This window comes from Mesocricetus auratus, unplaced genomic scaffold (genome assembly GCF_017639785.1).
Source record: "Mesocricetus auratus isolate SY011 unplaced genomic scaffold, BCM_Maur_2.0 Super-Scaffold_100018, whole genome shotgun sequence".
NCBI lineage: Eukaryota > Metazoa > Chordata > Mammalia > Rodentia > Cricetidae > Mesocricetus > Mesocricetus auratus.
The window spans coordinates 2,664,324-2,688,635 of NW_024429199.1; the positions used below are offsets into that span (position 1 = coordinate 2,664,324).

At 44.4% G+C, this 24,312-nt stretch overlaps 1 protein-coding gene across 1 annotated transcript in view; it reads left to right on the plus strand.

Annotated features, from left to right (window-relative positions):
- Positions 1-24,312, plus strand: part of Fig4 (FIG4 phosphoinositide 5-phosphatase) — a 101,343-nt gene that overhangs the window by 2,500 nt on the left and 74,531 nt on the right. The window contains exons 2-3 of the mRNA XM_005073240.4: positions 21,497-21,595; positions 23,580-23,703. Of these exons, the coding sequence (XP_005073297.1) occupies positions 21,497-21,595; positions 23,580-23,703 (223 nt within the window). The remainder of the gene's footprint in view (positions 1-21,496; positions 21,596-23,579; positions 23,704-24,312) is intronic.

The following is a 24,312-nucleotide window of genomic DNA, read 5'->3' on the forward strand; positions in this document are numbered from 1 at the left end:
TGCAATTTGAGCAGAATTATGCACATGTGTATTCTATAGCTCTATTATGACATGAAACATTTCTATTGCCTGTAAAAGTTCTCAGTGTCTCTGAGTGTCTAGTTACTTTTCTATTGTTGTGTGATAAGATACTATGACAAAGGCAACTTATATAAGAACGCATTTACTTAGGGCTTACAGTTGCAGAGGATTAGAGTTCATGGCCATCACCATGGGGAGCATGGCAGTAAGTTGGCAGGCATGGTGCTGGAGTAGTAGCTGAGAGCTCACATCTTGAGATACAGCCATGAGACAGACAGACAGACACACACACACACACACACACACACACACACACACACACACACACACACACACACAGAGAGAGAAAGACAGACAGACAGACACTGGGAATGGCGTGGATTTTTGAACAAAAACATACACCCAGTGATGCACCACCTCCAACAAGGTCATGGCCACACTTTCCACAGAATTCCACCAATTAGGACCAAGTATTCAAATATATGGGAGCCATTTTCATTCAAACTACATGGTATCTTTACCCAGTCAATTTTCCATTCCATTTCTGGCAATTAATGTTCTATTTTTGAAGAAATTTCTGTTATTAAAAGGAAGTTTTATTTTAATGTTTATTTATTTGTATGTGTGTATATCTCTGTGTGTATATACCACATGAATGCAGGTGCCTGTGGAGCCCTGCAGAGGGCATCAGATCTCCCAGAGCTGGAGTTCTGAGCTGCCTGATAAGGGTGCTGGAACTGAGTATGTGTCCTCTGGAAGAGCATCAAGTACTCTCAACTGCTCAGCAATGTTGCCGTTCCCACTGTTTCTTATATGTTAGATTGCATATGCTCATTTGAGAATTTCACATAATGGGTAGTTGGATATGATGGAGTAATCCCAGCACTAAGACAGAGTCAAGAGAATCTCAAGTTCTAGTCTAGCCTGGATAGCATTGTATGGCCTTGATTGGAAGAAAGAAAGCAGTTCCTATGATGGGATTGCACTATACACTCTGTTAGGTCCGGTGTATTTTGCTCAGCATAATGTCTTTGCAGTGTGTCCATACTTTCGTTACGCCATTGCCGGCATTCACAGTTTGCTTATCAGTTTTTCCTGTTTATTTGGACTATGAATATCTGGACCATGTTGGAAAAAGTGTTTTTGTGTGCATATATTTTCATTTCTCTGTAGGTAAATACATGAGAATGATATCACTATTTGAGGAGGTCACATGTCCTAGCTCCTTGGAGAATTCCCAGGTTTTGTGACGTAGTTGTACATGTGTGCACTTCTGCCAGCAATTATGTAGATTGTCACTGTTCTGTGTCCTGGCCAGGATGTGTGCTGTCAGTACTCTTAGTTCAGCTCTCTCATTGGATTGCCTTTGTTCCTTAGTGATGACCACTGGTGTCGGGCATATTCTCATGTGCTTACTGCTCTCCCTTTATGAAGGATCTATTTATTTGTTTTGCCCGCTTATAGAATTGGCTACTTTTGCATTACTGATTTGTAGCCATTCTATATGTATTCTACAATCAAGTCTGTTGTCCTGTATGAACATGAAACTTTTTTCTAGAATATCCTATAGATCACTTTAAATAATCATCTGATAAACAGAAATTTTAAGTGTGTGAGTGAGTGAGTGTGTGTGTGTGTGTCCATGTGGAGGAGTGTGGATGCCAGAGGTTGACACTAAGTGTCTTTCATTGAATGTGGAGCTTCCCATTTTGCTAGACTGACTGGCCAACAAGTGTATCTCTTCTAAGCCTGCCTGTCTATACACTTGCCCCCAGCCCTTGGGTTATAGCTGTGTGGGGCTTTCAGTAGGTGCTGGGAATCTTTACCCACTAAGCCTGCTTTCCAGTCCAGTACCTTTTCATTCTAACTACTTTCCCTCCCTCATTGTAAGATATGGACCCATTACATAGTGTAGGATAGTATCAAAATCATGATCCTCCTGCCTCAGCCTTCTCAGTGCTGGGATTATAAACTTGGACTACAGTTTCTGATCCTGACTCAGTGTGTGTGTGTGTGCATATTGCTTTTCATATACAGTCTTTGTTCCCAGGTCATGATGACATTTTGCTTTGTCTCATTGAAAAGATTCATAGTTTTAGCTTTCATGTTATGGTCTATTTTCTATTAAACTCATTTATATATGACATATACCCTTGTTAGGTTTACAGTTGCTATGATGAAATGCCATGACCAAAGCAACTTGGGGAGGAAGTCAGGACAAGAACTCAAACGGTGGGTGGAGGCAGGAGCTGATGCAGGTGCCATGGAGGGGTGCTGCTTACTGAGTTGCTCCTTGTGGCTTGCTCAGCCTGCTTTCTTATAGAACCCAGGACCACACAATCCCTAATTAAGACCAAGTCCTGAAGCTTGCCTACAGCCCCATCTTCTGGACACATTTTTGCAGTTGAGGTTCCCTCCTTTCAGATGACTCTAGTTTGTTTCAGGTTGACATAAAACTGGACAGGACAACATAATACAGGCCTTATGTGACAAGTTACTCCCCTGCCCCTAGATTAGATTAGTGGATCTATGCAGCAATAAGCAGTTAATATTTCACATGATTTCAGTAGACCAAGAGGGTGAGTGCCTCTGCCTCAAGGTCTCGGAAGTTAGAGTTAAGCATCACCTGTGGCGCAGTCATCTGGAGGCTTAGAAAGGATGTGGGATTTACTGTAGGTCACTCTTGGTAAGCTGAGCTGATTGTTGAGCAAGCTTGTTGTCCATAGTTCCTGGCTCATGGACAGTTCTGTAGACTCCTTAGGCATCTTTATGACTGGCAGCTGACTCAGTGTGAGTAGAGGGAGAAAGGAAGAGGGAGAGTTTCAGGGGTTTTGTGTTGTGAGGGTCGGGCAAAGAGGCTCACTCCAAGATGAATTTTAGGCTCTCTGCAGCAGGGATGAACAGTTTCTATGAGCTGAACTCTGACCAGCTGTGCAAAGACATATTTATTGATTGCTACACAAAAGTTTTATTTTTTGGGGTAAAACAAGTTTCTCATACCAGAGCCCTAATCTAATCTGCTTTCTGAAGGAAAGCATCTCACAGTCCTTACTGTGTGCTGTTTGCAGTACCCAGTAATCCAAGCTATCCAGATGTGCCAGGATCACCTTGTGACCAAAGTCACACAAAGACTGTAAAGCTCCTGCAGAGAAGAAGCTGTGTAGATAACAAAACAGTCACTGTTGTCCACCATGATTTCTTCAAGGTCTAAGTACTTCCAGAAAACAGCTATTCATTCTGATACACTGATTCTGCTAGATTCCCACAACAGAGGGAGGAAGAGGGAAGAAAAGGAAAGGAAGAAGGGGGGGGGGAGGGGGAGGGGCAGAGGGAAGCAGAAACAAGGGAGAAGCAGTGTCTTCGTGGTGTAACCTCAGAGGTCACACTCCCACCATTTCTGCACTAGCCTGTTGGTTACCCAGGTTAGCCCTGTTCACTGTGGATGGAACTGTGTGAACACATGGATCCTGGAGGCTGGCTAGTACAAGGACTGACGTTTTTTACCCATAAATCAATTATCTAGTGTCATTTGTTGAACAGACTCTCTTTTCTCTATTGGATTTCTTTGGCATGTTTGTGAAAAATTACATGACTGAACAAATAAAGGTTCAACTATTTTGTTGTGTTTCTCTGTTTTCTTATGTCTTTACCACCTTTTCTTGAAGATTATAGTTGTATCTTAGAGTCAGACATATTTTTCCAATTTATTTGGCTACTCTAGAATTTTTGTGTTTTCTTATGACTTCTATAATATACTTGTCAATTTCCCTAAAATATTCTTTGTGGTGTCTTTGCAAGTGTCGGCAAAGTGCTTGCTGTACCAGCATGAAGACAGGGTTTGGATTTTTAGCATTCACATGAGAAATTGGGAATGGTGGTGCACATCTGTAATCCCAGGTGTAGAGATGGGCAGGTACTGGGGGCTTGCTGGCCAGCCAGTCTAGCCAGTCAGTGAGCTCCAGGTTAGGAGCTGTGGAGAGTCATTGAGGAAGATGTCCAGTGTTGACCTTTGGCCTCCACATACTTGTACACATGTGCACACGTGTGGGGTCTCCCTTTTCCTCGTGGTGTTGGCCACCAGTCTGAGAGGACAAAGGGAGCAGACGAGTGCAGGGCTCTGTGAGACCTGTGAGGACAACAGAGACCGCCTTCTTGGATTCAGCTTCAGCCAGACAGCTCAGCGTTATGCCAGAGTGAGGGGAATATGTAGGATGGGGACAGCAGAGGAGGCATCACCTAATTTGCTTTTGGCAGCATGGTCCTATTGTACAGCTGGAACGCAGCACCTAATTAGCATGTAGAGGGCAGAGGGGGAGCATTTGCAGGGAACTGTGTCTAAGGTCAAACTTAAGATAAATCAGGCATCCAACCATAGAGACTGCTTCCAAGTAAGGTCAGACAGAGAATAGGAAGCCTGCTGGGAGAAGGGAGTCTTCCATTTGCTCTGAGCTCAGAGAGCTCTCTGGACATGGTGAACTACAACCTTAAACAACAGGGCTCTCCAACACACATATATCAACACACATATGAACACGCGCGCGCGCGCGCACACACACACACACACACACACACACACACACACACAGAGATGAACATTTCTGCCCCATCTGGCCCTGCAGCCATTAAGTCCCAAATAAACACACAGAGTCTTATATTAATTGTAAACTGTTTGGCTGATGGCTCAGGCTTCTTATTGGCTAGCTCTTTCTTAATTATTAACCCGTTTCTATTAATCTGTGTATCTCCACGTGGTCTTGGCTTACCAGTGATGCCTAGGTCTCTTTCTTCCTCAACAGCTACATGGTGTCTATCTCAATACTCTCTGCAGTCCTCTTCCCAGAATTCTCCTAGTCTGGTAGCCCCACCTATACTTCCTGCCTGGCTACATTTTGCCTGTCTATTGGCGGAAGCACCAATAAGAGAAACATATATTCACAACATACAGAAGGACTTCTACCCCCTTCCCCCCCACGCACACACCCTGCTTGGATTGGGAGTCAGATATCACTAAATCTGTGGATTGCTTTGGGGAGAATTGAAATGTCATTAGGGATGAGGGTCAGCTCTCTTCCCAGTTTCTTTTTCTTTCTGTTCTTGCTTACAGCACTGGCTTAGACTTTAGTACAAAGCTAAGTTAGAGGTCACTAGAGAAGACACACTTGTCTTTCTTGTGTTCTTTGGGGACAAGGACTCAGTCTTTAATAACTGGTGTGCTGTGGGAATTCATAGGTGCCTTTTAATTGGGTTGAGGAAAATTCTTTTTCTATTCCCAGTTTGCTAAGAACTTTAAAAAAACATCACAAGAGGCTAGAGAGGTGGCTCAGCAGTTAAAGGCACTGGCTGCTCTTCCAAAGGACCTAAATTTGATTTCCAGCACCCATGTGGCAGCTCACGGTGGTCTGTAACTCCAGTCCTTGGGGCCTTCTGGCCTCTGAAGTACTGAGGACACAAACGGGGTGGACAGACATACATGCAGGCAAAGCACCTGTACACATAGAGTAAATGTTCGATTAAAAAATCATGAATAGATGTTAAATGTTGTCACTTTTCATCTTTACATACCATTTTCTTTGTGTTTTTACTGTAGTTATAGTAGTTCACTTCATTTTAAACGTTAAACTTTGAACTACAGAAATCTATCTTAGTCATATATTGTTTTCACATAATGTTAATTCTAATAGATTCTGTGTGCTAATTAACGTTTGTCTGATTTATTTTTGTGTGTGGGCAGCTGGCACAGTGCATGTGTGGGGTTAGAGGACACCTATGGACGTCAGTCTTCTCCATCCATTGCATGGATCCCAGAGATTGTCTTAGGGTGTCAGACCTGGTGGCAAGGGCCCCACCCACTGAGCCATTTTCAGCTTCTTGTCTGACAGTGTTATCAGGACTCATGTAGCCTCAAAAAGTAGATGGCAATGTCTCTTCTCCTTTCTGAAGTGATCTGAACTGTCTGACTGGCATTTCTCTTTTCAGTGTCTGTTAGAATTCATTAGGGAAGCATTGTGTTTGAGTTGCTTTGTGGGTGAGGTTTTATAACAGATACAACATAGAAGTTTTTATGGATCTTAAGTTTTGATGAATTGTGTTTTTCAAGAAATTTGACCATTTCATCTCAGCCATCGAATTTATTGGTATCAAGCTACTAATAATATCATGTTATCCATTCAGTATTTGTAGGCTTTGTGGAAAACTTTGCCTTTTTATTCCTGACTTCAGTATTTGGTAGTTTTTCATCTATCCACATGTGATGGCTAGTTTAATCAACTTGACACAGTGATGGACTGTTGAGCTCAGGCTGGTCTATGAGCGTGTCTGTGGGGGATTGCCATGGTATTGGTAGGTGGAAAGGCCTCGTCTCCCAGGTGACTCCAGCCAATGGGTGTGGTGCTGGAGCCTGAGTAAGACGGGGAGCTGAGCAGGGGCATGTGTGCATCGTTTATTCCTCTCTGTTCCTAGCTGTTGACGCAATGTACTGGGCCAGCCTCATGCTCCCGCTGCCGTGCCTCCTCCATCCTGATGGACGGTGCCCCACTGTGAGCTAAAATTAACCTTTGCTCTCCCTTTCGTCAGGAGATTTTAATCACAGCAATGGGAAACGAGACTAGGACAGCCCGTCATTGAGACATTTATTTGTGTGTATATTTTCCACACCTAAAAACCAAAATTCTTTATGTGTGTTTCCATCTTGCTTTCATGGCCTGTGATGCCAGCTCTGGCTGTAAGAACAGTGGAACCGAAGTGATGGGATGGAAGTAGATTCTCCTCCTCCTCCTCCTCTTCCTTCTCCTCCTCCTCGCTCTTCCTCCTTCCTCTGCGGTTGAGCTGTACATCCATCTATCGTCACTTCAAGTGAGAGTCACATCAGTTTACCCAGCTCTGTGACATGAAGGATTTCAGTTTGCCTGTGTGGCCCTGCTTCATGCTCAGAGTTAGAAATTGCACGGTGGCCTTGGAGAGTGACTTAATGAAGATCCTTGCCTCCATTCTCAGCATTGTTGACACTCTTCAGAAATTGAAAGACACACAAAACCCCAAAGGCCTGTGAACATTAACACGAATTTCTCACAGTTCCAGAGACGGGCAAGCATAAGACCGAGACACAGACAAGTTCAGGGTTTGGGAGGGACAGGAGTGTGCCTTCATCATTGAAGAGGTAGATAAGTCCCTTTGGCCATTTGTTATAGGGATGTTAATCCTGTCCAGGCCCAGTCACCTCCAGAAGACCTCCCCTCCTAGGGTTGGCGCCAGCACCCTCATTCTGCCTTTTGCTTTCGAGACTTATTCTTCATCTTTAACAGCTCCATAGTTAGGTCTAATCCAGTCCTAGCACTACGCGGTTCAGTGAGAACAGGGGTTGCTTCAGGAAATTTAGCAACTTGGAGTTATCCTGAGTGAAACTGATATGCCTTCCAGTTTATGGATGCCCGAGCTTAATGCGTGATGTTCTGAGGCGAGTTACTGTTTCATAACAGACAGATGGTCGACTTTAAAAGTGTGTGCGTGCATCCTGTCCCCGAAACACACACACTCTCGCCTCTTCTGAAAGGATTTAGGAAGCTACCCTTTATCCCCAACCACATAAACTTGAGTAAAATAAGAACTGTACCATAGGGAATGCCTCTTACTTAATTAACCTTTAATGTGTGATTGGGGAACAAGAGGGAATAGTATACTATGATATAGTTGGCTGAGGGACTAGATCAGGGGACCAAAGAATGCCGTCTGGAGAGAGAAGCAGAGTTATAGCAGTTTAGTGATGTGGTTTGGAGCCACAGCATTTCACACTTCTGCAGTGAAGGTGATGCTTCCCCGTCTTGGTAGCCTGGATCTCCAGCAGGTGCTCTTGACCATGCCTGTAGACCGTGAGGCTTGCTTCCTGCTTCTGGGCTGCATTAACTCACTGCTGGGCTCTGTAAATTAGACATGGAGTCAGCAAGCCTGCAACTGTGAAACTGCAAGAAGCAACCTGAAGATGCTTTTTAAAAATAATACATCTAATTCAAAAGTTCAAGTGAAGTTGAACATTAATTGAAGCTGTCATACAACCTGAAATCTCTTCCTTTTCAAGAAGGCTGATTTTCTTCCCCCAGATGAAAAGTGAATGATTAATTAGCCTGTCATAAAAGGAGAGAACAATGTTAGTAGATTCTGAGTTTCCTGTTAAATGGATTGCCTATTGTGTTCCTTTCGGGTTTCCTATATATATTTTAGAAACACGTTTGTCTTTCCACCATACCGCCACTGCCGAAGTTACCAACACATTTTAAACTCTTCTTGAACAAATGACACTTAATCTTCAGAAGAGACTCTGCTCACTTCATTACAGCTACTTTTTTTCAGTATCTAGTTGTCTACCTCACCTCCTGTCAAGTCTACATCCATCAACAAGCTCAGTGTGCCGCGGATGGCAGTGCAGGAGAGGTAGGCTGCCTAAGCCACATCCCCAGCTGTGTGGAGTCCGTGTGCCTCGTTCATGATCCGTGTATTCAGGTTAACATGTGTCTGATGTGTGGAGATGGCACACTCCATTAAAAAAATGATTATGTACTTATATGTGTGTGCTGGGGGCGGGGAGCAGGTACCTGTGGAGGCCAGAAGAAGGTGTCTGTCCCTTGGAGTGAGAATTACAGGGGGTAGTGTTGGGATCTGAACTCTGGAGGAGCAGTCACTGCTCCTAACTGCTGAGCCATCTCCGCAGTCCCAGTTGAATTCCCTGATGCTCCTGGGTATTTATCTTTTTACTTCTGCCATTGGAACTGTGGGCCACAGCCTCTGCCAATACTCCAGATGACCTTGCCTTCCTCCCAAATCCTTACCCGTTACCATGACCTTATACGAAGTTTAGCTCCAGGTTTTGCCCAGGTATGTAAATCTTTCAGCACCTTTGTGTCCCCAGGAATTGCATAGATTTCATTTTGATGCCATGGCTCAGATCTGTACTGAAACCACCCCCATGTGGTTTCCTTGACAATGTCCCTGTGTTCCTGGATCACATGATTTCCTGTTTCTTGATTTATGCCCTTATTTTGGTAGAAAAGCTCCAAAAATAGAAAGCTTTTTACTCATTAATTTTTTTATCCATATGTGTCTTAAAATGTCTATAGTTTCTTTCTTGGGTTAATACTGAAATTGAGGACCACCGGATTGTGACATCTTTTAATTAATTATTTATATTTTTCTCTCATGTATTATATACCACCTACAATTTCCTCTCCTTCCTCTCCTCCCAGTCTCTTCCTCCCTCCCCCTTCCCATCCACTCCTGTATTTACCTTCAGAAGAGGGCAAGCTTCCCGGGGATATCAACCAAACATGGCATGTTAAGTTGCAGTAAGACTAGGAACTCCCCTTGTATTAAGTCTAGATGAGGTGGCCCAGTGGGAGGAAAGGAGTCTCAAAGCAGGCAGAAGAGTCAGAGACAACCCCTGTTGCCACTGTTAGGAGTCCCACAAGAGCAGCAATTTACACAGCCATAACATGCAAAGGGCCTACATCAGACCCATGCGGGCTCCCTGATTGTTGGTTCCATTTCTTTGGAGCTCCTATGGGCCCAACTTAGTTAATTCTGTGGGTTTTCTTGTAGTGTCCTTGTCTTCTTTGGTTTCTACAATCTTTCCTTACCCACTTCCACAGGATTCCCCAAGCTCTGCCTCATGTTTAGCTGTGGGTCTCTGCATCTGTTTCCATCAGTTGCTGGATGAAGCATTGATGGGGAATGTTCTTCTTGTGTAGATGTTTATCTTATTGGTTGATGAATAAAACACTAATGACCAATAGGGCAGCATGATAGGTGGGATTAGGATATGAGGAGGATTCTGGGAAGTGTAGGTAGAGAGGAGTTGTCATGTGATCTCAGGAAATGACAGAGCTAGGCAGAAACTGCCACTAGCTAACCATAGAGGTCTGGAGGTCTGTACAGACAGACAGGAAGTGATGTAGCTAGGTAGAATCAGAATATAAGCATGGACAAACAGGAAACAGGAAATTGCTCTCTTCTCTGCCAAGATGCTGAGCAGTCATCATGTAGCAGGCAAAGGAGTTGCAGGTCCAACATTCCCCGGTAAGCCAAGACCATGTGAAAATACACGGATTAATAGATAATGGGTTAATAATTAAGACAGAGCTAGCCAGTAAGAAGCTCAAGTCATCAGCCAACAGCTCTTTATAACTAGAATAGCATCCATGTGCTTCTTTGGGGCAGAGAAGGGTAGCGGAACCCTCCTGGTCAAGAATCTCACGTTACAAATCATCTCTGATGGTGACTGGACTAGGCGCCATTCTATGAGTATAGCAGAGTGAAAGACCTCGGCATCAAAGCGCCGGGCTCCGAACTGAACCCTCTGCCCAAGAATGGGGCCAGACCACTGGATGCAAAAGCAAGAGGTGGTTTATTGAGTACACAGGCGCCTGCGGATGCTACTGCAACTCTGGTGCAGAGCATACCGGGCTTGCAGGGAGCACAATATTTATAGAGTTTTAATGGTTACATAAGTATCAGCATAGCAACAGGCATTTCATTGGCTCATCTTGGGGGCAGGGGTAGTTCCCACGGACTAGGTTTCCTGGTATTACCTCATGAAAGACCCCGGCACGCTTCAGCAATTATTATCCGGGTCCCATGACTGCCATGGTGATCATAGACACAAGTATCCAGGTCCCATGACTGCTCTGGTGATCACAGACATCCTGTTTGACATCCTGTTTGAGGGCGAGGCACCTGGTCTGGGTTTTTCCATTAGGCAACGGCTTGGCCTTGTTTTTCTTTTCCTAGGGGGCCCTGGGTAGGGATCTTTCAAGAGAATCATTAGGAATCATTTTATTGATGCCCCCTCCTCCCCATGCCAGTCATATTTGGTTCTATCCCATGTCTCTGGAATATCCAGCCTTTAGTCCCTGGCCCTGGAAGTGTCAGGCATGGGCTCCCTCTCATGGCATGATCTCAAGCTGGACCAGTCATTGGCTGGCCATGCCCCTCATTTCTGTGTCACTGTTACCCCAGCACATCTTGCAGGCATGACAAATTGTAGGTCTAAGGAAGGTTTTGAGATTGAGTTGGGGGTCCCAATCCTTCTACCGGAAGCCTTGCCTGGTTATAGGAGATGGCTGGTTCAAGCTCTGTCTTTTCTTTTCTTCCCTGAGACACATTTTCTCTGTGAAACAGTCCTGGCTCTCCTGGAACTCACCCTGTAGACCAGACTGGCCTGGAACTTACAGAGATCATCCTGTCTCTGCCTCCCCAGTGCTGGGATTAAAGGCATGTGCTATCACTACCTGGCTCAAGCTTTGTCTTAGGGTTTCTATTGCTGTGCAGAGACACCATGGCCACAGTAACTTTTATAAAGGAAAAACATTTAATTGGGGTGGCTTACAGTTCCAGAGGTTTAGTCCATTATCTTAATGGAAGGATATGGTGGGATCCATGCAGATAAGGCGTTGGAGAAGGAGCTGAGAGTTCTGTGTCTTGATATGCAGGCAGCAGAAGCAACTGTGTCCACACTGGGTATAGCTTGAGCATAGGAGGCTTCAAAGCCTGCCTCCACGGTGACACACTTCCTCCAACAAGGCCACACCTACTCCAAACAGTCACACTTCCCAATAGTGCCACTCCCTATGGACCAAGCATTCAAACATATGAGTCTACATGGGCCATTTGTATTCAAACCACCACAGGCTCTGTAACTCCCCTCATTAAGAGTCTTAGCTAGGGTCACCTTCTTAGATTCCTAGAAATTTCCATTATACTAGTTTTCTACCCTGCTCCCCAAATGCCTCCAATTCCAGTTGTCTCTCCCCGTACTCTCTGCCTCCATCTTCCCCAACCTGATCCCTCCTGTTCCCATTTCCAACTGCCCCCAGTCCACCTGTGATACCTATTCTATTTCCACTTCCCATGGGGACCCATGTGTCCCCTCTTGAGCCCTCTTTGTTACTTAGCCTCCCTGGGTCTGCAGATTGGTTATTCTTTACAGCTAATACCCACTAACAACTGAATACATACTATGCTTGTCTTTATGGATCCAAATTACCTCATTTAGTGTGATTTCTTTTTTGAGTTCTATCCATTTGCCTGCAGGATTCATGATATTATATATTTAACAGCTGAGTAATACTCCATTGTGTAAATGTAACACCTTTTCTTTAACCATTCTTTGTTTGAGGGGCATGTAGGTTGTTTCCAGTTTCTGGCAACTATGAATAATACTGCTATGAACATAGTTGAGCAAGTGTCCTTGGAGTATGGTAGAACTTCCTTTGAGTATATACCCAGAAGTGGTATAACTGGGTTCTGAGGTAGGTTGATTCCCACTTTTCTGAGAAACTGCCATATTGATTTCCATAGTAGCTGTACAAGTTTGCACTCCACCAATAATGGAGGAGTGTTCCCCCCTGCTCCATTCCATATCCTCGCCAGCATTAACTGTCATGTGTGTGTGTGTGTGTGTGAGCCCGTGTGTCTTATCTTAGCCATTCTGATAGGTATAAGATGGAATCTCGGAGTTGTTTTTATTTGCATTTCCTTGATGGCTAAGGATGTTGAATGTTTAAGTGTTTCTTGGGCATTTGAGATTTTCTCTGTTGAGAATTCTCTGTTAAATCTGTGCCCCATTTTTAAATTGGATTATTTGGTTTGTTGATGGCTAGTTTATTGATTTTTTTGGAGATCAACCCTCATCAGATGTGGGGTTGGTAAAGATCTTTTCCCATTCTGTAGGCTGCCATTTTGTCCTATTGACAGTGCCCTTTGCCTTACAGAAGCTTTCCAATTTAACGCGGTCCTATTTATTAATTGTCGATCTAGTGTCTGCTCTATTGGTGTTCTGTTTAGGAAGTTGTCTCCTGTGCTAATGTGTTCAAGGCCTCACTTTCTCTTCTGTCGAGTTCAGTGTATCTAGATTTATGTTGAGGTCTTTGATCCGTTTGGAATTGAGTGTTGTGCAGGGTGATAGATATGGATCTATTTGAATTCTTTTACATGCAGACATTCAATTGGACAGCATCATTTGTTGAAGATGCTGTCTTTTTTCCATTGTATAATTCTGACTTTTTTTTACCCAAAATCGGGTGTATGAATTTACATCTGGGTCTTTGATTTGCTTCATTGATCCACCTGTCTGTTTTTATGCCAATACTACGCCGTTTTTTTATTACTGTAGCTCTGTAGTATAGCTTAAAATCAGGGATGGTGACATCTCCAGCACATCTTTTATTGTACAGGATTGTTTTAGGTATCCTGGGTCTTTTGTTTTTCCATATGAAGTTAAGGTTTGTCCTTTCAAGGTCTGTGAAGAATTGTGTTGGAATTTTAATGGATATTGCACTGAATCTGTAGATTGCTTTTGCCATTTTTTACTATGTTAATCCTACCAATCCATGAACATGGGAGACCTTTCCATCTTCTGTTATCTTCTTCAGTTTCTTTCTTCAAAGGCTTGAAGTTCTTGTCATATAGGTCTTTCCCTTGCTTGGCTAGAGTTACCCCAAGATAGTTTATATTATTTGTGGCTATTGTGAAGAGTGTTGTTTACCTGATTTCTTTCTCAACCTGTTTGTCATTTGTATGTAGGAGGGCTCCTGATTCTGAGTGCCAGCGAACCATTTGGATTCTGTATGTGAACTGTACAAATGGCTGGGCTCACAGTGGCAGTGCTCTCTCTTGCTGCCATGCCTGCAGACTTGAACTTTCATAAGCATTGCCTCATCTGATAATGTTCCCAGTGCAGTTTTCAGAGCCATTTGTTTAGAATGTGTGGGATGACATAGGAAGCAATGATGTCTGAATCACAAAACATGTGTATGCCACCCTCTGCTGTGATTGATAACCTAGCACTGACTTAAATACTGAAATGACTTGTTCTGTAATTGGAAGGTATTGCCTTTATGGTCCCATGTTATGCCAGAGAATTTCTAATGTTATTTTGCTTGTATATTTCTATTAAGTCACTAAGAATTTTACAAATTGTATTTTGATTGTATTCACACCCTTTCTCTCCCAGCTCCTCCCAGATCCACCCCTACCTCCTCTATATCTCCCCAGCTCCTCCCAGATCCACCCCTACCTCCTCTATATCTCCCCAGCTCCTCCCAGACCCATCTCTACCTCCATACCCCTGCCCCCAGCCTGATTTCTCCTTTTCTTTTCAAAATAACCCATTGAGTCCAGTTCATACTGCCTGTAATCCTTGAGTGTGGTTGATTTACCAGAGGCCATGCCCTTAAAAAACAAAAAACCCTGACCATCAACTGTTAGGAGTAAGGGCCCAAAAGCCCCTTCCTGCTTCCTGCTAACATACTAACCCGATGTTAGTTGTGTAGGCAGACAGAGCTGCTAACTCATAACCCCTTCTCCCTCCATGCTAGCATGCTGACTGGCTAGATTTTGTGCTGGTCTTCTGTGGGCAGCCACAGCTGCCAGCTCATGAGTACAAAAGTCATGCCCTAAAAACAGTTTTGTTCTGGTGCTCCCTGACTTGTAACTCTTAGGATCTTTCTGTCCTCTCTTCCACGATGGTACTTGAACTGTGTGTGTGTGTGTGCGTGCATGTGTGTTGCTATCGATGCTCCAGTTGTGAATTTCTGCATAAACTGTCTACTGCAAAAAAGCAACTTCCCTGGTGAGGTCTGAGAGTGGCACTGACTTCTGTGTAGAGAGCTAAGAATTTAAAGGGCGGGTTGATACCATGCTCATTTAGCAGGATAATAGAGTAATTACCTCTGAGAACCATAGCTCCAGGGTTCTCAGCCAGATTTACAGCATCAACAGGCATTTCCTCCAGTGGAGCAGGCTCTACACCAACCAGAAAACAATTGGTTACCCCCAAACATTCTTTGCCATTATTGCTCCTACGGGCATATAGAGAGGGATGGGAGGGTAGGGGAGAGAAGGAAATGAGGGGAGGGATGACTGACTGACTCTAAGGATGCTTGAAAAAGCCATATGAAAATCTACTTTATAAGCTATATATATATATATGAAATATACATATCTGTAAACAACATAAAGCAGTTTAATTGGAGTTATCCTATACAGGGGATAATGCTGCTTCCAGAAGCTGTAAATTGCCAAATAAAAACCCAGAAGCAGGCATGGGTCACACCTCAGAGCTGTTGGCCGAGGCCTCCTGTAGACTCAAACAGTGCACACTGTGGTCATTGCTTTTTTCCCCACTGAAACTTGATGATTTAGACCCTGTTGCTGAAGACATCACACACATTGGTCACAGGACATGGAAAATCAAGTTGCTACTGACCAGGAAGGCACTCTCCTGTTAGTAGTGCTAGAAGATGCTACTGAGGCTGCGGGGAGTGGGGTGGAGAGTCACTATTGGTCTAACCCAACCGTGAACCCAAAAATGACAATGACTGGCAAGGCTTGCAAGGTGTGTGGTTTTACTCCTGATCTTTAGTTTTCTTCAGAAACATGTGCTGACTTCCTTTTGCAGTGTTTTGGGGACAAGAGTGATGATTTCTTTTCTCTTCTAATAATCTGGTGTACCAAGAGCCCCAGTCTTTCAACCTTCCTGGAGGCTCATTTGCGTAATTTTCTCTTTCTTTGGGCATGCTTTCCTGTTTGCTGAGACTGGGTTATTTTGGCTTTCCTGCTTCTGCCCAGCTTTTCCTAACCAAGGGCATGCTGTGGTTTGAGACATGTTGTAGGATCAGAGGGATTTCCTCTTCCATCTTTCTTAGAATCCTACCCAGGAGTGATTCCAGGTGCCAATCCTGCTGTCCTTGACTCATGGAGCGTTATCTAGAAAATCTACCCGCAGTGTTCTCCTTTGTTTTATTTTGGCACAGCATGGTTTTGCTTAGGTTTCCTTGGCCACCTCGGATCTTTTGTTGCTCTCATAGGAATTTTGGGATACCTTCTGAAATTGCAGAAAATTATTCTTGGTATCAGAAGTCACCACAGTTACCCTGGGTCTAAATCTCCTTTTATGTTTGGTAGTGTTTATTCTTATAAAATTAAGTGCTGTTCCAACACCTGGCATATAAGTTTACATCTCATCCTGATTTTCTTCAAGACGTATTGGTTTTGTCTATTTCCTCTTTTTGTATTTACAAGATAAATGGTTTACTGTGTTAGTAGTGTTTATTTCTTCTTCCGCATTGTTGTATCTCTTGTTTAATGGGATTTATTCACATCTTCAGTGTTGGTGTTTACTAGATTCCTCCTGCTCTGGGTATAGAATACCCTTCAGCGTCTTGTGGCCGTGAGTCCCCTCCATTCGTCCTTACCACAGAAGGGCTTTACTTCTCCCTCAGCTGTGAAGCCTTGCTGGGTGCAGTAGTCTTGGTTGGTAGTTATTTTCTTTCAGGACCCAAGCACATCACTCCACACCCTCCTGGCACGTAAGGCTTCTGCTGAGAAAGCTGCCGTCAGCCTAGGGTATTTGCCCTTAAATATTACGTGATTTCCCTCTTGCATAGCATTAGCAACCTAATCATAGTATGTCTGGCAGTGCACTTCTATGGTCATGGCGTTTGAAGTCCTAAATGTTTCTTGTACCTGGATATCATGTCTTGCTCGAGATTTTGGGAGTTGATTCTGCTTTCTTATACAACCCAGAGCCACCAGTTCAGGGATGACACCGCCCACAGAGGGCTGGGCCCTCCCACATCAATCATTATTCAAGAAAATGCTCCATAGGCTTGCTCCTAGGTCATTGTGGTAGAGGTGTTTTTAAATTGAAGTTCCCTCTTCCCAAATGACTCTAGCTTGTGTTAGCTAGACAAAAAAACTGAACAGGACATCCAAAAAAGACTAATAATCGGTGAATTAACATTGCACTGTTATTTTACTGTAGATTTGAAAAAAGAAAAAAATTAGAGGGAACAGCAATGGAAAAGAACTTAGTCTCCCAAATGAGGAGCTCCATCTTGAATAATACTATTGACTGTGACACAGCGTAAGTCTGTATTCAACAAGGAGAGATTAAGACTGAATGGAAACAGGTCTTTCTGGAAAAGTTACCTCCTTTTTATTCAAAGAGCAAATTGGTGCGAAAGTGGATTTCGGCTAGCCACCAGAGGGCAGTGCAGATTCTCTGTCCTCCCCAGACCGGTCAACGCCTCAGAACTGGTGCCACACGAGGGCGCTATTCTCTGCAGAAACCCTTTTAAGAGCTAGCGCTGGTGGATAGTTGCAGACTTCCCTTGCCCCCACTCACATCTCTCGCTCTGTGGATTGCTTCCTTAATTTTTAGGCTGTTCTGACTCCTGAACATTAGGATGTGAGAGGTAAAAAGCTAGCTTCTTATGTGTGCTCGGCCGGCCACTAACACATTTGCAGATGCCACTAAGGTGTCTTTTTTGTCAGGAGCTGTCTAAACATAATCTTATTGCAATAATATTTAGATTTTGAGATCTATAATAACTAGGGATTTCATGTGGGTTTTTTTTCTTGTTTTTCATATTTATTTATTTATTACCTCTTTGAAGTAGCTGAATGAGACGACCCATGTTTCTGTGTGCTTGCCCAGAGAAGAGTCATTAGTGTAGACGATGGAAAATCTTCCAGCAGTGAAAAGGTGATCTATGTTAGGTGGGTCATTCTCTCTCCCAACTGTGGGGCTAGATTGCACCGGAAGTAAAACCACAGAGGCCAGTGGGAAGTAGCTTCCAGTTCTTGAGGTGGGAAAGTTACCTGAAGCGGGTGACAAGCTAGCCATAAAAAAATGCACACCAGGCCTTGGGAAGCAGGTAGTGAATTCATATACAGCAAAGTCTGGTGTAGAAGTCCTTCAGGGCCAGGGCGGCATCAGGGTGCCCCCAGGGTGACTTGCTCTGGCCGTCTTCAAGTGACGCCTGTGCCTCCAGTCCCTGTCTTTCCACAGCCATTCGTGTTGTCAGTTTGAGTGCTGTCCCCCGAGAATAAAGCCCAAGAACACATTGGTGCCTCCTCCCATGCTGTCCCCCGAGAATAAGGCCCAAGAACACATTGGTGCCTCCTCCCATGCTGTCCCCCGAGAATAAGGCCCAAGAACACATTGGTGCCTCCTCCCATGCTGTCCCCCGAGAATAAGGCCCAAGAACACATTGGTGCCTCCTCCCATGCTGTCCCCCGAGAATAAGGCCCAAGAACACATTGGTGCCTCCTCCCATGCTGTCCCCGAGAATAAGGCCCAAGAACACATTGGTGCCTCCTCCCATGCTGTCCCCCGAGAATAAGGCCCAAGAACACATTAGTGCCTCCTCCCATGCTGTCCCCCGAGAATAAAGCCCAAGAACACATTGGTGCCTCCTCCCATGCTGTCCCCCGAGAATAAGGCCCAAGAACACATTGGTGCCTCCTCCCATGCTGTCCCCGAGAATAAGGCCCAAGAACACATTGGTGCCTCCTCCCATGCTGTCCCCGAGAATAAGGCCCAAGAACACATTGGTGCCTCCTCCCATGCTGTCCCCCGAGAATAAAGCCCAAGAACACATTGGTGCCTCCTCCCATGCTGCCCCCCCGAGAATAAAGCCCAAGAACACATTGGTGCCTCCTCCCATGCTGTCCCCGAGAATAAGGCCCAAGAACACATTGGTGCCTCCTCCCATGCTGTCCCCGAGAATAAGGCCCAAGAACACATTGGTGCCTCCTTCCATGCTGTCCCCGAGAATAAGGCCCAAGAACACATTGGTGCCTCCTTCCATGCTGCCCCCCGAGAATAAAGCCCAAGAACACATTGGTGCCTCCTCCCATGCTGCCCCCCCCCGAGAATAAGGCCCAAGAACACATTGGTGCCTCCTCCCATGCTGCCCCCTTTGGGATGGAGTTCCCCTCTGTTGTTGTCTTTATTACTTATTACTGTTATTTTGTCCTTTTTCTCAACTATAATGCCATCAATTTTCTGACAGTAAAATAGGAAGTGAGGGCCACTGAGGCCCGTTCCCTCCGAGGCCGGCTCTCAGGTCCGCTCACACTCAGGCCTCTCTCTCTGAGGCCCGCTCTCTCTGAGGCCTGTTCTCTCTGAGGCCCTCTCTCTCTGAGGCCCTCTCTCACTGAGGCCCTCTCTCACTGAGGCCCTCTCTCACTGAGGCCCTCTCTCACTGAGGCCCTCTCTCACTGAGGCCCTCTCTCTCTGAGGCCTGCTTTCTCTGAGACCCTCTCTCACTGAGGCCTGCTCTCTCTGAGGCCCTCTCTCTCTGAGGCCCTCTCTCACTGAGGCCTCTCTCACTGAGGCCCTCTCTCTCTGAGGCCCTCTCTTACTCAGGTCTGCTCTCACTGAGGCCTGCTTTCTCTGAGACCCTCTCTCTCTGAGGCCTGCTCTCTCTGAGGCCTGTTCTCTCTGAGGCCCTCTCTCTCTGAGGCCCTCTCTCACTGAGGCCCTCTCTCACTCAGGTCTGCTCTCTCTGAGGCCCTCTCTCTCTGAGGCCCTCTCTCACTCAGGTCTGCTCTCTCTGAGGCCCTCTCTCTCTGAGGCCCTCTCTCACTCAGGTCTGCTCTCTCTGAGGCCCTCTCTCTCTGAGGCCCTCTCTCACTGAGGCCTGCTCTCTCTGAGGCCCTCTCTCTCTGAGGCCCTCTCTCTCTGAGGCCTGCTCTCTCACTGAGGCCCTCTCTCTCTGAGGCCCTCTCTCACTCAGGTCTGCTCTCACTGAGGCCTGCTTTCTCTGAGACCCTCTCTCACTGAGGCCTGCTCTCACTCAGGCTCACCAAGGGCCTGCTTGTGTGCTGGGTTCTCTGTGACCATCTTCTGGCTTACTTTTGTTCTTGCTAGAAACACAGCAAGCTCCTTCAGGCTTCTCCTTGCTAATTCCTCTCCTGGGCTCTGTATATCTTCAAGTCCTGCGGAAGGAGGCTCTGTTTTTCTGGTAACAAGTATGAATTGCTTGCAAATTTTCCTAATTTATTTGGTTGGCTATTTATTTATTATTATTTAATCAGTAGTTATCCCTACTCCTCAGCAGTGGGTTGGGCCTCAAGGGAGGTATGGCTGAGATTCTGGGTTCCTCCTCTTCTCTTCCCTCTCTGGCCAGCTCCCCCAGTGCCTCGAGTCCTGTTACTACAATGCTTTAACTTAGTTTTCTAATTTCTCCAATAATTGCTTTATTTTCACCTCCCTGCATCTAACAGTGCCAAGTAGACCCTAGGAGAGGGAGTTAAGCATTTCAATTAGTGTTCCTGTAATGTCACCTGTCACCATGTAGGTTTGTTCTTTGTAACCTGTGGGTAGATCAGACCTTTATAGACAGCCATGGTTGCTTAGCAACAGGGATATATTCTGAGAAATATGTCCTTAGATGAGTTTATCATTGCAAACGTCATAGAAAACTTATCCAAGCTGAGACATAGTTATGTCGCTATTACACAATGTACCCTTATGCCCCCATCATACATGAGGAACATCTTTAATGGTGTTAATATGTGACACACTACTGTACACATAGTAAAAACATCAGTGAATTTGATTTTACAGACTTAGAGTGAATACACGGTAGCAGAATTCTGACATACCGTAAACTCTTTGACTGTACCCGTTCTTGGCGTCTCAGTTCTAGACTCCTCTGTTGCTTTGCTCAGCTCCACAACCCACGTTTGCCTTCTCTGCTTTGCCTCCCTGTGGTGGATGCTCTCTCCCTCGCCATTGGATGGAGGCACTTGTATTTATTATTTAATTGTTTTGTTCGTCTGTAGGTCACATGACCAGTGAGATGGTAAAATGTCTGCTCAAGCTCTTTAGCCGGAAAAGCATTACTTTTTAAAATACCTTTACATATTTAGTTTTTGCTAATGGAATTTTATGTATCTTCCTTGAAGTAATTTAAGAACAATTGAACAAGGGAGAAAGCTTGATAGAGTATGTGCTTAGCATGGATGAGGCTCTGGGCTTGATTCTTAGTGCCACAGGGGAAAAAAAAAGACAATCTGTGTAGTTTCACTTACAGATTTTGTATTTAAATACAGGTTTGCCATTTTCAACATTGTTATTATTTATGTCATTCCCAGTGATCTAGCAACTGTTGTTTTTGTGTTCCGGGTATGATGAATATTGCTTGCAGTAGGGGACTGTGCAACTGTTGCAATCCCTTAGACTGCCATGTGCCTTCAGAGTTGGTCCCTTACAGTCATTTTCATAATTGACATAGAAAATTTTCAAAGCCTTATTTGCCAAACTATACCACTTTAATAGCTGTAATTGTCTAAACTTCCTTATTACATGCCTGTCAATGTCACTGCTTCCGGGCAAAGATTAAGCATCACACAGGCAATCTCTAATTTTGTAATAGAATTCAATCCATCTGACCTGGTTCCTGGGCTTATTTTAGACAACAGACTGATACTTATCATGAAGCCACTAAGAATATTTCAATTTAAAAATTGACCTTTGGGGATCTGTCTCCTTAGTCCTCTAGTTATACTTAATGAACATACTTTTAAAACATCTTGAAAAAACAACCTGACTTTATGAATGCATTTTCAAAACGTAATGTGGTTATAAAATGTTTCTAGGCCAAAATGTCTTTAAAACTGACAGTCTCTTTCTTTATAGAGATACTTTCTAGTTGGGAGCAATCATGCAGAAACGAAATACCGCGTCTTGAAAATTGATAGAACGGAGCCAAAAGATTTGGTCATAATTGATGACAGGGTGAGTAGCAGACCTCATTGCCCATGGAAGCTTGTTAGAGGCTTTTTTATTATTATTATTAAATCACACGTCTACATTCTCTAGTCTGGCCTCTAGAAGTTACTGGTGTTGAGAAATCAGGCAGAATTAAGCTTTGCCATTCAGTTTGATTTGTTTCTGAGAGCACACACTCTCCCTGTAAGATAACAAGTGAATTTTCTTAAGCAGCTGACCTTTGAGGGTTCAGTGTACTTTAGTACTGCATCTACTGAGGAGACTGCATTGACTGTGGTTCACTAGGGAGCCAGGGAGTCAGGGACACGTCTGTGCTGCCGACTTCCATTGTGTGGATAGCAATCACATTGCGTGGTTTGCGCTGCACTCAGAAATGGCAAGCAGTTGTTACCTGGACTCGGGAGGGCTGAGGCTTAGTTTAAGTCATACAGGAGCATGAGGCTGTTAGTCAAAGGTACGAGGTAATGTAGTGGTGTTGAAGTGTTAACTTTAGCTTTTCCAAATGAAGGAACTTACCCTTGGTACTGAGGTTCCTGGCTAAATATTTCTGAATGCATATAGGCTCCTCTTTTATCAAGTACATCAATAGTTATAGTTTTGAATTGTTTTCATTAAACTATTTGCAGAATTGTGTTCTCACAAATATGGATAAATTCATTATTATGGTTTTTGATTTCCTGCACTGCTCCTCGGAGTCCATACCCTGGGATCCACCTGGAAGCTTTTATTAATAAGATGAAGTGGTCCTTGGTTCCACTTGGGGGTGGGGATGTTTGATGGGGAGACCTTTGAGAAGCTAACAGTTACGGGCCATCTCATATAAATGCACATCTAGCTGAGTGTTTGCATCTCATTTTAAGGTTCACAAACTTTAAAATAGGTGGATCCCTTTGATCTCTGAATCCCAAGTTCAGAGTCTAAAGTTCTGACATAATTTTCAAACCCAGCAATACAATCCAGGCACCAGCCTTAACTGTTCAATTATAGAACCTGCTGTCTTTTTGCAATGACAACCTAGTCAGTCAGTCATCTAGAACCTGCAGCCTTTTACATTGATAGCTTAGTCAGCCAGTCATCTAGAACCTGCTACCTTTTACAGTGGTAACTTAGTCATCTAGAACCTATAGCCTTTTTACAATGGTAACTTAGTCATCTAGAACCTGCTGACTTTTTGCAGTGGTAACTTAGTCATCTAGAACCTATAGCCTTTTTACAATGGTAACTTAGTCATCTAGAACCTGTAGCCTTTTTACAATGGTAACTTAGTCATCTAGAACCTGCTGACTTTTTGCAGTGGTAACTTAGTCATCTAGAACCTGTAGCCTTTTTACAGTGGTAACTTAGTCATCTAGAACCTGCTACCTTTTACAGTGGTAACTTAGTCATCTAGAACCTGTAGCCTTTTTACAATGGTAACTTAGTCATCTAGAACCTGCTGACTTTTTGCAGTGGTAACTTAGTCATCTAGAACCTGTAGCCTTTTTACAGTGGTAACTTAGTCATCTAGAACCTGCTGCCTTTTTGCAGTGGTAACTTAGTCATCTAGAACCTGTAGCCTTTTTACAGTGGTAACTTAGTCATCTAGAACCTGCTGCCTTTTACAGTGGTAACTTAGTCATCTAGAACCTGCTGCCTTTTTACAGTGGTAACTTAGTCATCTAGAACCTGCTGCCTTTTTACAGTGGTAACTTAGTCATCTAGAACCTGCTGCCTTTTTACAGTGGTAACTTGGTCATCTAGAACCTGCTGCCTTTTACAGTGGTTACTTAGTCATCTAGAACCTGCTGCCTTTTACAGTGGTTACTTAGTCATCTAGAACCTGCTGCCTTTTACAGTGGTAACTTAGTCATCTAGAACCTGCTGCCTTTACTTAGTCATACACAGTTGATGAAATCACTGTTGAGTCTTGCAGGCAGCTTGCAGTTTTCAGAGGCAGATGGCTGCCCCAAGGGGCAAGCCCAGCCTGACGTGGCCTGTGCTTGCTTTACAGCATGTGTACACTCAACAAGAAGTACGGGAACTTCTGGGCCGCTTGGACCTAGGAAATAGAACAAAGGCGGGCCAGAAAGGGTCGTCTGGGTTGTTTCGAGCCGTCTCTGCATTTGGCGTTGTTGGTAAGTGCCTCCTTCCTTCCAATCTCTGTTTATGTTGACACAGATTAAAGAAAGCTTATACAACTCAATAGCTGTATAGTCTTAACACATCACCTATGGCTTTGACTGCTTTAAGTATCATTGTCAATGAGCTGGGCTACATTTGAACGGTGTTTGCCCTTGTGCTCAGCCCCGCTCAGGTTTGTATAGACACTAAGGAATAAAGAAATGCTTGGAGGAATCTGCTGTCTGACTTGCTGTGGAATGAAAAGGAAGAATGAGCCCCACTGCCCTTCAGCTAGAATTACAGATATAGTACACTGCCTATGAAAAGAACAGGAATTTCCCCCAAGGACAGGATACGGGAGAGCCTGTCTCGGACCCTGTCTTTAGGCGATGTCTTAATTAGATTTTCTGTTGCTGTGATAATTTCATGGCCACAAGCATGCTGGGGAGGAGATGTTATTTGGTTTTGCTTGTAGTCCCTCATCCAAACTGGATGTAGTCATCATCCAGAAGTCAAGGCAGGAACCTGGAGGCAAGGATGATTCAGAGGCCATGGAGGGAGGCTGCTTAACGCCGTGGTACCACCCACAGTGAGCCAGACCTTCCATACCAGCCATCAGTCAA